Source organism: Triticum urartu, chromosome 6A, assembly GCF_056163025.1.
Source record: "Triticum urartu cultivar PI428250 chromosome 6A, HENAU_Tu73, whole genome shotgun sequence".
In the NCBI taxonomy this organism is placed as follows: domain Eukaryota; kingdom Viridiplantae; phylum Streptophyta; class Magnoliopsida; order Poales; family Poaceae; genus Triticum; species Triticum urartu.
Genome location: NC_141878.1, coordinates 606,895,734 through 606,911,193, shown reverse-complemented (window position 1 = coordinate 606,911,193; position 15,460 = coordinate 606,895,734). Strand labels below are relative to the sequence as shown.

The 15,460-nt window shown below is 43.0% G+C and overlaps 2 protein-coding genes across 4 annotated transcripts; both read left to right on the top strand.

The window, feature by feature from the left end:
* The first annotated feature begins 1,233 nt into the window (after positions 1-1,233).
* LOC147967236 (callose synthase 3-like) lies at positions 1,234-8,692 on the top strand. Of its 3 annotated transcripts, XM_087529366.1 has the most exons (25): positions 1,235-1,381; positions 1,451-1,500; positions 1,579-1,665; positions 1,891-2,016; positions 2,144-2,247; positions 2,329-2,413; positions 2,498-2,658; positions 2,750-2,873; positions 2,965-3,062; positions 3,200-3,335; positions 3,453-3,604; positions 3,954-4,063; positions 4,144-4,269; positions 4,389-4,457; positions 4,548-4,722; positions 5,162-5,324; positions 5,447-5,566; positions 5,653-5,771; positions 5,897-5,980; positions 6,273-6,385; positions 6,473-6,702; positions 6,796-7,593; positions 7,724-7,774; positions 7,943-8,128; positions 8,214-8,692. In XM_087529366.1, the coding sequence occupies exons 1-25, from the start codon at positions 1,285-1,287 to the stop codon at positions 8,466-8,468; spliced, it is 3,819 nt and encodes a 1,272-aa protein (XP_087385492.1). In that variant the 5' UTR covers positions 1,235-1,284; the 3' UTR covers positions 8,469-8,692. The 3 variants fall into 3 exon arrangements, with proteins under 3 accessions (XP_087385490.1, XP_087385491.1, XP_087385492.1); XM_087529364.1 differs by having other exon boundaries at positions 1,234-1,381; positions 4,389-4,722; XM_087529365.1 differs by having other exon boundaries at positions 1,234-1,381; positions 2,329-2,658.
* A 3,593-nt stretch (positions 8,693-12,285) lies between these two features.
* On the top strand, positions 12,286-13,582 carry LOC147967235 (uncharacterized). Its single transcript, XM_087527531.1, has 2 exons — positions 12,286-13,083; positions 13,185-13,582. Exons 1-2 carry the CDS (start codon positions 12,360-12,362, stop codon positions 13,220-13,222), a joined length of 762 nt encoding a protein of 253 aa, XP_087383657.1. The 5' UTR covers positions 12,286-12,359; the 3' UTR covers positions 13,223-13,582.
* Positions 13,583-15,460: the final 1,878 nt, after the last annotated feature.

Here is a 15,460-nt window from a genome sequence, read left to right as displayed (position 1 = left end):
CATATCACTTATATTGATTGCATGTGATGTTTATCTTTTATGCATCTTATCTTGCTTTGACTGACGGTAGCATTATAAGATGATCCCTCACTAAATTATCAAAGCATAAGTCTTCTCCTTGAGTATGCACCGTTGCAAAAGTTCTTCGTGCTGAGACACCACGTGATGATCGGGTGTGATAGGCTCTACGTTCAAATACAATGGGTGCAAAACAGTTGCACACGCGGAATGCTTAGGTTAAACTTGACGAGCCTAGCATATAATAGATATGGCCTCGGAACACGGAGACCGAAAGGTCGAGCGTGAATCATATAGTAGATATGATCAACATAGTGATGTTCACCAATGAAACTACTCCATCTCACGTGATGATCGGACATGGTTTAGTTGATTTGGTTCACGTAATCACTTAGAGGATTAGAGGGATGTCTATCTAAGTGGGAGTTCTTTAATAATATGATTAATTGAACCTAAATTTATCATGAACTTAGTACCTGATAGTATCTTGCTTATTTATGTTTGATTGTAGATAGATGGCCCGTGCTATTGTTCCGTTGAATTTTAATGCGTTCCTTGAGAAAGCAAAGTTGAAAGATGATGGTAGCAATTACACGGACTGGGTTCGTAACTTGAGGATTATCCTCATTGCTGCACAGAAGAATTACATCCTGGAAGCACCGCTGGGTGCCAGGCCTGCTGCTGGAGCAACACCAGATGTTATGAATGTCTGGCAGAGCAAAGCTGATGACTACTCGATAGTTCAGTGTGCCATGCTTTGCGGCTTAGAATCGGGACTTCAACGACGTTTTGAACGTCATGGAGCATATGAGATGTTCCAGGAGTTGAAGTTAATATTTCAAGCAAATGCCCGAATTGAGAGATATGAAGTCTCAAGATGGAGGAGAACAGTTCTGTCAGTGAGCATATACTCAAAATGTCTGGGTATAATAATCACTTGATTTAATTGGGAGTTAATCTTCCAGATGATTGCGTCATTGACAGAATTCTCCAATCACTGCCACCAAGCTACAAGAGCTTCGTGATGAACTATAATATTCTTAACTGATTCCACCACCATATGTTGTATAATTTTGCATCAAACTATTGCTAGCCATTTCAACGGAAGTTTTGTCCCATTAATGTCTTGAGGGCTATTTATAGAAACCTACGACGTTCCCCACTACTCATAAGTACACTTTTGCTGGTTAAGGGTTATCCAGTTAATTTTCCTAGCTGTTTCCTTTGGTTATTATGAAATCATAGTTTGGTTGCTCATCTTGTCATATGCCCGGCCTGCAGATCAGGCCACTTGTTCAACCAACAAAAGATATAATGAAGGTGCCAATAACAACATTTCAGTGGCACGAGTTCTTCCCACATGGTCAGTCTCCCCCCCTCTCTCTAACCTGGTTGAGCCCGAACATGTTCTTATTTTTGGTTTTATCTGCAGCAAAGAACAACATCGGTGTCGTCATTGCACTTTGGGCTCCTATCATTCTTGTATGCCTTCTGTCCTCTTCATTGTGTAGAACAGAAGTTGTTCATCCTATTTTGACCTACCTTGGTTTATTGGTTCAGGTGTATTTCATGGATACCCAAATATGGTATGCAATTTTCTCGACATTAGTTGGTGGTATCTATGGGGCATGTCGTCGTCTTGGTGAGGTTAGTAATACCGACCAACACCTTCCACTCGCCGTTCTGTAGATTGACCTTTGAGGGATGGGTCAGTATGTAAAGTTGTTCTTTAATTAGAACTTGTTAAATTTCCAAATTTTTATGAGCATCGCTTGTTACTCATTATTTCTGGATTTGATTGTGCTGTGAATTTTTTGTACAATGGAACAAAGCAACTTACAGAGTGTAATGTTGTTGGTGTTACTAAATCAGATACGAACCTTGGGAATGTTAAGATCTCGCTTCGAATCTTTGCCGAAGGCTTTCAACGATCACTTGATTCCAAATGACTCAAAGAGGAGAGGATTCCGTTCCGCTTTCTCCAGTAAACCTTCTCAGGTGTGGATTTTCTTTTTATTTTCACATATTAATGGAGAGCACATTAGGTGTAGATCCCTTCTACGAGAATGCATTTATGTTCTTGTTTTATTTTGTCTTCTCATCTAACACGCTTAAGTTACTCTAGAAACCTGGAGATGGCAAAGAAGAAGACAAAATAGCTGCAAGATTTGCTCAGATATGGAATCTGATCATCACAAGCTTCCGCCAGGAAGACTTGATAGATAACAGGTGCGGCATCTGATATCTATTTTTACATATTGACTGTCCTTCTGATTCCTGCTGATCTGTTGTTTGTTGCGTTCTGGTCAGGGAGAAGGACTTGTTACTTGTTCCATACTGCAAAGATCGTGAAATGGATATGATCCAGTGGCCACCATTCCTGCTTGCTAGCAAGGTACATATTCTCATTCAACTCCTGCTGTTATTTTGGTGGAATGAGGCATCGTCGTTTCATTTTATTTTATTAACTGCATTTCAGATTCCAATAGCATTGGATATGGCAGCAGACAGTGGAGGAAAAGACCGCGATCTGAAGAAACGGATGAATTCAGATCCATATTTCACTTACGCCATCAAGGAATGCTATGCTTCATTCAAAAACATAATATATGCTTTAGTGGTTGGTGTACGGGAGCGAGAGTATGTTCTACATTCTCCTCACTTCTTTAAAAGTACCAAGTCTTGATTGTTTTTTGTTCTTATTAACAAACTTCATGATATATATTTTCAGTGTCATCCAAAAGATTTTTAAAGTGGTGGATGATCTCGTAGCAGACGATACTCTGATAAGGGATCTGCACATGAGTAACTTACCTACCCTGAGCAAGAAGTTTATTGAGCTGCTTGTGATACTGGTATATATAGAATTAGTCATCATGCATGGTCCGGGTCATGTTGAATGTGTATGCCACCTCCTAATCCTTCTTAATTCTTAATTCCATGCAGCAAAAGAATGACAAAGATGACCGGGGTCAGGTCATCATTTTATTCCAGGATATGCTCGAGGTGGTAACAAGGGATATAATGGAAGAACAACTCACCGAGTGAGAGACCTAACTTATCATCATTCTACTGCAGAATGGTCTTTTCCCACTCAGTGGGAAATCACATGCTTTAGATTCTTGGTTGTTGCGTTGTCTTTCGTTACTTCTTATATGTAGTATTGCTATCTCTTGATCAGGCTACTAGAACCGGTACATGGTGGAAATAATAGAAAACACGAAGGGATCACACCACTTGATCAACAGGAACAGGAACAGTTGTTCACTAAAGCTATTGAATTTCCTGTCAAGGCATCAGATGCCTGGAAGGAAAAGGTTATATTTCAGATATTTTTATTTATTTATCGTTGTTTGATTGAACTAGGGACATTTATATATATTTGAAAAATAAAGATAAGCTTCTAAGATTGTTGCTCATGTTCTTGGCTTCAGATAAAAAGGCTTCACCTTCTGCTCACAGTGAAGGAGTCTGCTATGGATGTTCCTACAAACCTGGATGCTAGAAGGCGGATATCTTTCTTTGCTAATTCTCTTTTTATGGACATGCCAAAAGCTCCAAAAGTGCGCAATATGCTGCCCTTCTCGTAAGTTTTTCTTCTCTCTAGAATTTATGTGTATGATGTATTCTATTCTATGCTTGAATCATCGTGTACTGGATTAGCTTCCTTGTGTATTTTATGGATAACCAAGCATCATTCATTCCATGGAGTTTTGCTTCTTTGCCTTCATATATGTAAATATTCACACTTCTGTTACTCCCTAAACAAAATGCATGCACCGTTATGCTAGTAGTATAACTCGACGTAGAACTGCATTTCATGTAGAACTGCCCTTTCCAAATTCTGTTTCCAGCTCATGTTAATAGGGGTAAGAATGGTATCCTAATGAATAGTTGGCTTGCTGCTTCTTTACGGGGCAACTTGTGTACTGCAGTGTCTTGACTCCCTATTACAAAGAAGACGTCCTTTTCTCCTCACAAGCACTAGAGGAGGAGAACGAGGATGGGGTTTCTATCCTTTTTTACCTGCAAAAAATCTACCCAGGTACATCCCATCCATCGAGTCGGCATATCCTAGTAACTCCAGTCCCCGGACACGAAACTCATGTTTGCCTCTCCTTGCAGATGAGTGGAAAAACTTTCTTGAAAGGGTGGACTGCAAGAATGAAGAGGAACTCCGTGAGACTGAACAAACGGAAGATGAGCTTCGCCTTTGGGCATCATACAGGGGCCAAACTTTGACGCGAACTGGTATCCCCTTTGCCTCTTCTCTCATAGGCACTATACTTTTCCAAAAAAGAAAAAAAATGCATTGGTATCATGGCTCGATATTTCTTTCCTTCAGTAGTAATGCTTGCTCAATCTTACAGTAAGAGGGATGATGTACTACCGACAAGCTTTGGTGCTTCAGTCTTGTCTTGATATGGCCCCAGAGAATGGTATTTCTATGCGACCGAGCCTGTTTCCTGATTGTGATTTTTTGGAACACAGTATGATGATGTATCAACTAATTTGCCTGCTTTCCTCAGATCTTATGGAAGGCTTCAGGGCTGCAGATATACTATCTGAGGAATCACACTTATTAACTCAGTCCAAAGCTGTAGCCGACATGAAGTTTACATACGTTGTATCATGCCAGTCATACGGTATCCAGAAACGTTCTGGTGATCAACGTGCGCAGGATATTCTGAGGCTGATGACAACGTAAGTCTTTATTCAAGAATATAAAGTTCTATAGAGGGTATTGTGATAATAGTTCCTTGCCGAACGTTCCATTTATATTTTATCACTTCATTTTCTTGAATATGTTGGATGTCTGATTCCTTTCTCTGACACGTCAAAACTAGAATATATCTCCTTGCAAACTGTTACGCGGAAGAATAGATTATGATCTGTAGTTCAACCGTAGAAAGTTGTGTTAGGTCATGGGATTGTATTAGCCTCTTAGGATACAACTATTAGTGCATTTGGCAGTTTTTATAGTTTTGCTGATCTTCCATGAGCGTGCACACAAGAAAGTTTTTCAGGCGTTGTATCAATTCACTGGGTTCTAATCTGGTTTGGACACACCGCCTCTGTTTTGATCATTGCAATACATTCTATGCATGTCATCAATGATTGAAAAGGCTTGTTTATTTGCCAGTTATCCATCACTTCGGGTTGCCTATATTGACGAAGTCGAGGAGACAAGCAAAGAGGGGGAAGCAAGCAAAGATAGGAGCAAGAAGATAGAGAAGGTTTACTACTCAGCGTTGGTGAAGGCGGCAGTAACTAAGCCTGATGATCCTGGTCAGAAACTCGATCAGGTACTGTGAAATGAAATGGTTTTAATAATCATCCCTATATTTGAAACAGGTGCATTTCGTGATCTCACCCGTGCCGATTCGATATAAACTTGCTTACCTTGTGTCATTTTGTTGTGTAATAGGACATTTACAGGATAAAACTTCCGGGCAATGCAATGTTGGGTGAAGGCAAACCAGAAAATCAGAACCATGCGATAATTTTTACTCGAGGTGAAGGCCTACAAACCATAGACATGAATCAGGTATATATGCGTCATTTGTGCTTCTTGTGCTGCTAGCTAGTATTTTTTGGGCCATTTAGTCATGGTGTGATGCTATGACATGACAGGAGCATTATATGGAGGAGACATTGAAAATGAGAAACCTGCTGCAAGAGTTTACCAAGAAACATGATGGTGTGAGGTATCCAACAATACTTGGTGTAAGAGAACATATATTCACTGGCAGGTATATATATGTCGTTTCTGACTGCCTCCTTCACCCTTCAATTTGTGATTAATGTATGACTTCATCATACAATGTTGCTATTTGCTTGGATAAAATTACTCATATTGTTATGATTGCTTTTGCAGTGTTTCTTCGCTTGCGTGGTTCATGTCAAACCAAGAGACAAGTTTTGTGACTATTGGACAGCGTGTACTTGCCAATCCTTTAAGGTAAATCATCATGACTGAATCACAATGCAGTTCATCTCATTCATGGGTTTACTACGTTCAGTTACTTACTTTCTATATGTTTCTTTCTACAACTTGTCGTTAATTCTGCAAGTAACAAGTTATTGTTGATTATTTCAATTTAGTACTCCTTTTTTGTTCATTTGGTTGAGTTGTGTTCTTGGTTTTGTTTCTTGCTGTTAGTGTTACTCTGTGCAGTGTTACTCCTCTTTCTTTGAAGAAATTTAAAGATTGTTGGTTTATGATTTCTTTTCCTGGACACTCTCACGTGCAGGGTTCGATTTCATTATGGACATCCTGATATCTTTGATCGACTTTTCCATCTCACGAGGGGCGGTGTAAGCAAAGCATCTAAGATTATTAATCTTAGTGAGGACATATTTGCTGGTATGCATGCGGTCAACATTTTGCCGTTGCTGTGTGTGGTTCTTGAAGATGTTGTTATGCTAATTAATACCTGTCTCTTTGCGACAGGATTCAATTCAACACTGCGTGAAGGAAACGTTACACATCATGAATACATGCAAGTTGGCAAGGGAAGAGATGTTGGTCTCAACCAGATTTCACTATTCGAGGCGAAAATAGCGTATGGTAATGGCGAGCAGACACTGAGCCGTGACATCTACCGACTTGGGCATCGTTTTGATTTCTTCAGAATGTTGTCCTGCTACTACACTACCATCGGCTTTTACTTCAGCACAATGGTACTGATGCCTTTGCCTTGCTGGACTTTTCAGCTTTCTGAAAAAAATTGGTTAATATTCCTAACCTCTGTAGCTTTGCTGTTCTTTTTCCAGATTACGGTATGGACCGTGTATGTATTTCTCTATGGGCGTCTGTATCTTGTCCTCAGTGGGCTTGATGAAGGACTAGCCACTGGAAGAAGGTTTATACACAACGACCCTCTCCAGGTCGCTCTTGCCTCGCAGTCGTTTGTGCAGCTTGGCTTCTTGATGGCGCTCCCTATGATGATGGAGATCGGTCTGGAGAGAGGGTTCAGGACCGCGTTGAGCGACTTTGTGCTCATGCAGCTTCAGTTAGCGTCCGTCTTCTTCACATTCTCCCTTGGAACCAAGACTCACTACTACGGAAAGACGCTGCTCCACGGAGGAGCCGAGTACAGAGCCACTGGACGTGGATTCGTGGTGTTCCATGCCAAATTCGCCGAGAACTACCGCCTCTACTCGCGGAGCCATTTCGTCAAGGGCATCGAGCTGATGATCCTGCTTATCGTGTTTGAGATCTTCGGGCAGTCGTACCGAGGAGCCATCGCGTACATCTTCATCACCTTCTCCATGTGGTTCATGGTTGTCACCTGGCTCTTTGCGCCGTTCCTGTTCAACCCTTCTGGGTTTGAGTGGCAGAAGATTGTGGACGACTGGACCGACTGGAACAAGTGGATCAGCAACCGTGGGGGTATCGGTGTTTCGCCGGACAAAAGCTGGGAGTCATGGTGGGAGAAAGAGCACGAGCCCCTTAAATACTCGGGGAAGCGTGGCACTGTTCTTGAGATAGTGCTGGCGGTGCGCTTCTTCATCTACCAGTATGGGCTTGTTTACCATCTCAACATAACCAGACACACCAAGAGCGTCCTGGTAATTTATCTGCTTGGTCTTATTATCCTGATGATGCCTATCATGTATCTAAACATGATGACTTGATTGTGTTCTACAGTCTCTGTTTTACTAGTAAGCCTACTGACTAATGAATGGGCTGTCTTTCCAGGTGTATTGCTTGTCATGGGTTGTCATCTTCTTCATATTGCTGGTGATGAAGGTGAGCATTAAGTTAACTAGTGGCCTGGCCATTTAACTGCAGTCTTCTCAATTGTGACGCGGCAGAGATTAGGGCTGGCCATTGCTTGTCCTCTTGTGCTACAACAGACATTAGGGTGTCCTCTTGTGCGAGTTTGGCTGTTGACTGACTGTTTATGCACGCACGCAGGCTGTGTCGGTTGGTCGGCGGAAATTCAGCGCCGAGTTCCAGCTCGTGTTCCGGCTGCTCAAGGGGCTCATCTTCATCGTGTTCATCTCCACCATCGTGATCCTGATAGTGATCCCTCACATGACGATCCAGGACATATTTGTCTGCATCCTCGCCTTCATGCCCACAGGATGGGGCTTGCTCCTGGTAATTAATTAATCTGGCGTATCCTGCTACATGATGAGGTGTTCATATTGAAAGAAGCACAGCAATGAAGATTGTTTGATTGCAGGTGGCTCAGGCGCTGAAGCCTGCGATCATGAGCGTGGGGCTGTGGGGGTCGATCCGGGCGCTGGCTCGTGGGTACGAGATCATCATGGGGCTGCTGCTCTTCACCCCGATCGCGTTCCTGGCGTGGTTCCCGTTCGTGTCGGAGTTCCAGACCCGGATGCTCTTCAACCAGGCCTTCAGCCGTGGGCTGCAGATCTCGAGGATCCTGGGCGGGCACAAGAAGGACCGGGCAGCGCGGAGCAAGGACGATAGGTAGATAGATTATTGCTCTAGTAGCTAGTAAGATAGGATGATGATTGCCTGCTTGCTTGCTTGCTGTAGAATATATATGTGTATGCATGGTATGGTTTGTAGTTGTAGTAGTAGTAGAGCGAGGAGGTATGCATGGTATATGCTTAATTGACCTGATATTGGCGATTAGGAATTATTACTGTGGTTCCTGATTGGTGTGGTGTCTTGCATGTAAAAAGTTTTTGGCTAGTGTCTTCTTCTCTAGTAGATGAACTCTTTCTTTCCCCTCTCGCAAGGCGACTAGGGCGAAGCCTTCCTCTCCTTAATTTCCGCCGCCTTTGCTTGCCGCTCTGGCGGCGGTGGTGTGGAGGGGAATCCTAGTGCCTCTATCCTGGCTAGTACATAGGTTACAAGTTACAACTAGCAAAAGGGCTGTGTTGCAATGAATTTTTTTTCATAATTTTCAATGGCCATGACCACATTTTCCTGCATCACCAAGATACACTATAATTTGAAATCATGAATATTTTTTTGAACTCGTGAATATATTTGAAATCATGAACACTGTTATAAAATTTTGAACATCTGCTAAAAAGAAGAACATTTGTTGAATTTATGAACATTTTATACTATTTGCACATTTTTCTAAAATTTGTGAACATTTTTTAAAACAATTTTATTGAATCGGCGAACATTTCTAGAATTGAGGAACATTTTTTCGGAAATAGGCGGAACAAATTTTGAAATTCACGAACATTTTTTTGGATTTAACGAACATTTTTCGAAATGCATGATCATTTTTTGAATCAGAGAGCATCTTATGAATGAATAAACTATATTGTAAGTTATGAACAATTTTTGAATTTTTAGGATATTTTTCCATCCATGAACATTTTTTGAATTGGCGAAATTTTGTTCAATTTCATTAACATTTTCCAATACATGAACTTTTTAAAAAATCATGATTATTTTTTCATTTCCTGAACAGTTGTTTCCAAATTTTTGATCATTTTTTGAATACGAAAACAATTTTTTACAAAATCACGCACAATTTTTGAATCCACAATCATTTTATGATTTATTAAACATTTTATTTAAAATTCTTTTTTTGTTAATTTTTGAAGTCCCAAATTATTCATAGTAGAAAAAAAACGAAAACGGAAAAGAAAAAGGAAAAATAAAAACAGAATTAAAAAAACAGGCCGCCCAGACATGGGTCGGCCCAAACGGACACGCTGTGCCTTCTCCCTGCGTGCGGAGCGCAGTATAGGAGGTCCATACTGGATGGGCCGGCCCAGGCAGGGGATTCCCCTATGTGAAATGTTTGTAATCACTTACCAATGGCATTGGTGGGTAATATTTTACAACCTTGAGGGCTATTTCCATGACGTACCGCTAGAAACAATAGCCCCTTTATTATTACTAGCAAAAATGCCCGTGCGTTGCAACGGTAGAAAAAATGTCACGACCCTAACTCGATAAGTATTCCCTCTCATCCCACACATCATCAAAAATCTATCCTTGACCAAAAATCTATCTTACTAACCTGTTCATTTAATCAAATCGAGACTCATGCAAACTCGAGACTCTGAATATTCAGGATGCGGAATGGAGTGCAGAGTTGAAATCCTAGAATAGAAGGACAACTGTACATGAGGAGGGACATGAACAACCTCGTTCGCAGAATGGCCTTCATGGCGAACTGACCCAAAGATGATGATGTAGATCTTGCGGATGGTCGTCCACCGTAGGTCCAGTACTTCATCATCCACAACCGCCACAAGCACTGGCCACACGCCCTACCGTGAAACGCTGCACGCTACTGTTTGCCACGCTGCTAGCCCCGTCGCCTCCAGCCATCATTGTTGTCGCCACCATCCGGAAGCTTGACTTTGGCACTGCCCAGTTAATCATGCCCATACTGCAGCTCCTAGATCTTTGGGTCTGAATGTGATGGCGATATGCATCAAGGCGATCCCCTGCTTGTTGCTTTAGTGAACTCGGTAGGCTTGGCATAGGGGATGCAATTTATTGCCCAACCACATCTCATACTGGAAACATGATGAGCCCCGAATTATTTCTATCTCGAAATAGATATATCGATGCTAAACAGAACTCTGCGCATGGTTAAAACTGACAGACAACATCCTGTTCTTGCTGTACTTTTAAAATTGAATTCAGATTGACCAAAATAGGTACCATTTGAAAGCTTATGACAAAAGACTTCTACCTTTATTTTCAAAATACTAACTGCATCTATTGTGTGCGGTTTCTTCTAATCTACACATCAAACTATCATCTTAGGTATTATATAGATGTTACATAAACTGGACTTGAGCAAGTGAGAATTTTTTAAAAGTTTAAGACATACACATGATCCAAGTCAACCAGTCTAGGCATGGTAAAGTCTACAAAGATGATTCACTACCTTACTGTGTTATCAATTGATGAAAAATTGGCACAGCTTCTAGGATAATCCTGCTAGTACAACTGTAACAGTTACAATAATAATCTTGGTTTTTTCATTTGAATAAAAGAACACAAACCATCATGAGGCCCCTATGGAATCAACACAACCATGATTCTGATCTCTTTTTTTTTTTGCATGGACCATGATTCTGATCTGCTATAAGATTTACCCTTAAGTTCATAGTATTCAGAGTTCAGACCTCAGCAGTGGAAGAACTCCTAGCAAAGCCATGTATGCGTGAAAGAAACATCAACACTTAGTATTATCTAGATAATCATGGGAAGAACATATAAAATTAGTAAAATCCTAAAGGAATAAATCAAGCGTGGGAAATTTACATGGTTGCTAGCTAGCTAGCATGGGCTATTGGCCAATGAAACACGTACCGGAGGATCAATCAGGCATGATGTATGGTCATTTCGTGCACATCTGGTTGGCTTGCTTCATCGTCGTTGCCGGCTACTACTTGTACATCTGGTCAGCTTGCTTCTTCGTACTTCTACAACAGTACCTTGCTCTGAAGTGGATTTGAGTTTCATTCACTCCCTCCATATCCTTCCGAGGAGAGGCGCTCCTCACGCGGGAGACCAGTGCCCTCGCACCGCTGCACCCTTCCTTCTTCTCCTACCTCTCCTCCTCCCTGGATCCTCCTCTGTCTCTCTTTTCTACCAGAAAAATGAAAGCCCCGCCATGACCTTGGAGCTCTCCTTGCTAGCCATGGAGGCCCGCCTCCAGCTGCAAGGACTTCGCCCGCGGCGCCGGATCCCTCATTCTCCCGCGCCCGCTGGATCCCGCCGCCGCCGTTCTGCACCGAGCAGATGCGTCGTCCCCAGCCTCTCGAGCAGCCGCGTTGACCTGATCCAGAAGCTGCCGTCGAGAGCACGGCAGGAGCGGCGAGCGGGCAGAGGTGCAGCCGCGGCGGCGGGCGGGTTGAGGTCGGCCGCGGCGGCCAGGGGATTTGGCTCGGCAAGGCCAGGGTCGTGGGGGGAGGCGGAAGCGTACGGGTGTTTTTTTCCAGCGAACCGTTTTTTCTTTGCAAATTAACGATAGATTGCGGGTTCAATGCACAAAATCACAGGGGCTTTTCTGCAAATAGTGCGCGACGGTGAACCCGGAGACTCAATCCGTGCTTTATTATTAGGAAGAGATTTATTTTTCTTAGAAAACTAGAATATGTTGTTTTATTAAAGGAAATAAATGAGCACCAAAACGGAAAGAAGTTATTAGCCAGCAAGCCAGCAAAATCAGTAAAAGATTTGTTGTTTTTATTGAAGGAAATTGCATGCCCAAAACAAAACAAAACAATTATTTTTGGAAAGAAGTTATTATTACCCAGCAAATCCTTAGCTAGCGTTCAAACCCAGCAAAAGTCCCTCCTTTAATTTCCTTCCCTTCCGACAAGCAGCCAGCTGAGAGTGCCAGCCGGCGGCCACCGGCGGCCAATCCATGGCGGAGCACATCTGGCACCAGTTCTTCTCCATCCTCGCCTGGATCCTCGCCGATGCCGACCTGGCCCGCCGCACGCTCGACCATGCCGCGGACGAGCTCGAGGGGGCCATTGACCACCACGCCTCCAACGTCTACTCGGCCAGCGACGCGCCGGTCCGGCGCTTCCTCCGCCGCTACGTCTTCGACACCGCCCGTGACCGTGTGGCCGCCCTCAGCAGCGAGGAGCCTCGGCCGGTCGCCGCGGACGCCGCCGCCCTGCCCCTGCGTCCCAACCGCGGCCTCCTCGTGAACGTGAAGGCGGGCATCGACCTGCTGCTGGCCTCGGAGCCGTCCGCCGGCGTGATGCGCGCCTTCTTCCTGCGGGACACGCGGCAGAGGAGCCGCCACGACTGCTATCCGGTCTGGTTCGCCGGCGTCCAGTCCGCCGTCGCTAACGCGGTCCGCAGGCTGTCCCGGGCGCGGTTGGAGCTGGGGGGCGTGTGCTCCGACGTGGAGGAGTTCCTCGCCGTGCCGGTGCCGGCCCAGTCCCAGGGAGCCGGCGAGGCATGCGCCGCCACGGCTCGCCACGCCCGTTCGGGCGTTGCCAACTTGGACGCCCTCGTCCAGATCCTGCGTGTGCTCGAAGAGGAGCTCGAGGACGAACCCCCTACCGCCCGTGTCGTGCACTTCTTCGGTTACGTTCCACCGCCGCCGCCGCCACCACCTCCGGCCAACGGCGCAGGTTCGCTCGACCAAGACCAACTGGTGCTTGATTGAATCATTCTACAGTATTATTTTGTGTCCATTTTGTTGTCTTGCTCACATGCTTGAGTCGACGTCCAGGTCCAGCAGGAGGAGCAGCAGCCGGAGGCGCCGCGTAGCCGGCCGCTGGAGACGGTTTCCAATTGCTTGGCCTCAACTTCTGTTTTTCTCCTGCACCATATCGATCGATCAATCCCATCTACAAATTGAACAGTCATGGTGAGACAACTCAAACCAATCAGATAGTACCCTGACTGCATGCCACCTTCAGTTCGATTCGGTGAGACAACTTAAATTTTATGTGACAAAAACTCAGACATGAACCAAATTTCATGTGATTTTTATTTTTATGTCTGAAATGGTTGGATCTATGGTACTTGCAGTTTGGTGCCATTTAGCTTAATTTAATTTCTATGTGTGAGAACTGACGACATGGCTGGGTTAATTGCATATCGATCGCCATGTGACATTTCTTTTTATTATGGGCAATTCGATCATGGCTGTCTGAAATAAAAGTTGGATGCATGGATTGCTATGTGCCTGAAGTTTGATGCTATTTAGTTTTCTTCATATGCATGGATGCTTTTACTTCTTCAGCACAAGAACGCTAGTTTTCCTCGCTGCTTAATTGGTTTCAGTTTATTTTGCAACACCAGTGGGATGAATGAAACTACTAGGGCTTCTCTGGATTGCAGGAATTTAGAAACACAGGAATAGGAAAAACCTCAGATCGAGATGCCATGTCCTATAAATTCCTATAGGATTTCAAAACACAGGAATTTCGATCCCATCTACAAACTGAACAGTCTTGGTGCGGTAGATACAAATTAATTTCTGCTATGTGAGAGCTCAATCAGATCGATCGTGCCCTGACTGCCTTGGGTTGGACGTACTGTTTGTGCTGTTCTCCATCTTCAGTTCCGGTGAGACAACTAAAATTTTATGTGAGACATGCTATGTGATTTTTCATTTCATGTCTGAAATGGTTTCTATGTGTGAGAACTGACGACATTGATTGCATATCTCTATGTGATTTTTCTATTTTATGTGCAACTCCATAATAGCTGTCTGAAATAAAAGTTGGATGCAGTTTGGGGCTATTTAGCTTGCTTCATATGCGTGAATGCTTTTATATCTTCAGCACAAGACCACTAGTTTTCCTAGCTGCTTAATTGGGTTCAGTTCATTTTGCAACAGCAGCGGGGTGAATGAAACTACCAGGGGCTTCTTTGGATTGCAGGAATTTAGAAATGCAAGAATTAATAGGAAAACATATAGGATTGAGATGCCATGTCCTATAAATCTCTACATGATTTTAAAACACAAGAATTTTATAAGATGTGTTCTTGGATGGTTCGCACGAAATGAACATAAGAATTTTAGAGGACAGAGAGTAGAGGGAAAGATAGCAAGTACATTGGACTTCTCAAAAGAAAGAGAAAATGTGGTTTCAGCTCATGTTTAGATTCCTATGGAATGGAGGGTATAGGAGTGGATTCCTTAGGAATTTGATGCACCCATTCCTATGATCCAAAGGCTTCCATAGGAAAAGTTCATATGGATTTAAATCCTACGAAATGCCTTCAATCCAAAGTCAAAGATGGCCTAATGGTGAGGAAAAACAAACAGAAAATATGGCATTCATCTTCTTTTTTGCGTGGAACATTCATCTTGATTAGGCACATACAATGCTAAGTCGATGGATATGTTGTCTAGTTAATCAGGCTCCCTTGGTAATCGTTTGTTGTGGTTGTCTTGTTTGGTGCATGCTAGCTAGCCCCTTTTTGTTCATCGGAAATCTCTTTTGGCCATGGGCTAGAAATTTTTAAAGATTCAAAAATAAAAAATTTAAGTTCCAAGAAATTCTGAAAAGCCACACATATGCATATATTGTAAAGGGTCATGATGAAATGCATTTCATGCGAGCTATACAAAAATAATGTATTTCTAGCGCATGTACTGTTCACTATATAAGTAGATGGTTTTATATGTAGCTGACATCAAAATGTACTTCATAACGACATTTCACACATATGTAGAGTAGTTTACATCTCTAAGTAATTAAGTGTGTATATTTGAGTCGCCGGCTGATTCTTCAACAGGCACGCGGTTAGAGATCATTTTCCCCTCCCACTGCTCGGGAGCTCAGCACGATGTCATGTACAAGTTTTTTTCAAACTTAAATTTTGACGTTTTGAGATTCATGCAGCTTGGAAGCCAAATATTCTCACTCCCTTGTTCATATGTTTTTATACCCATTCTGCCTTTGTTCAGTACAAGAATGATAGTCTTGCTACCTGTTTGGTAAGTGTTTATTTTGCATCGCTAGATGAATTAAATCATTCATGACCATAAAA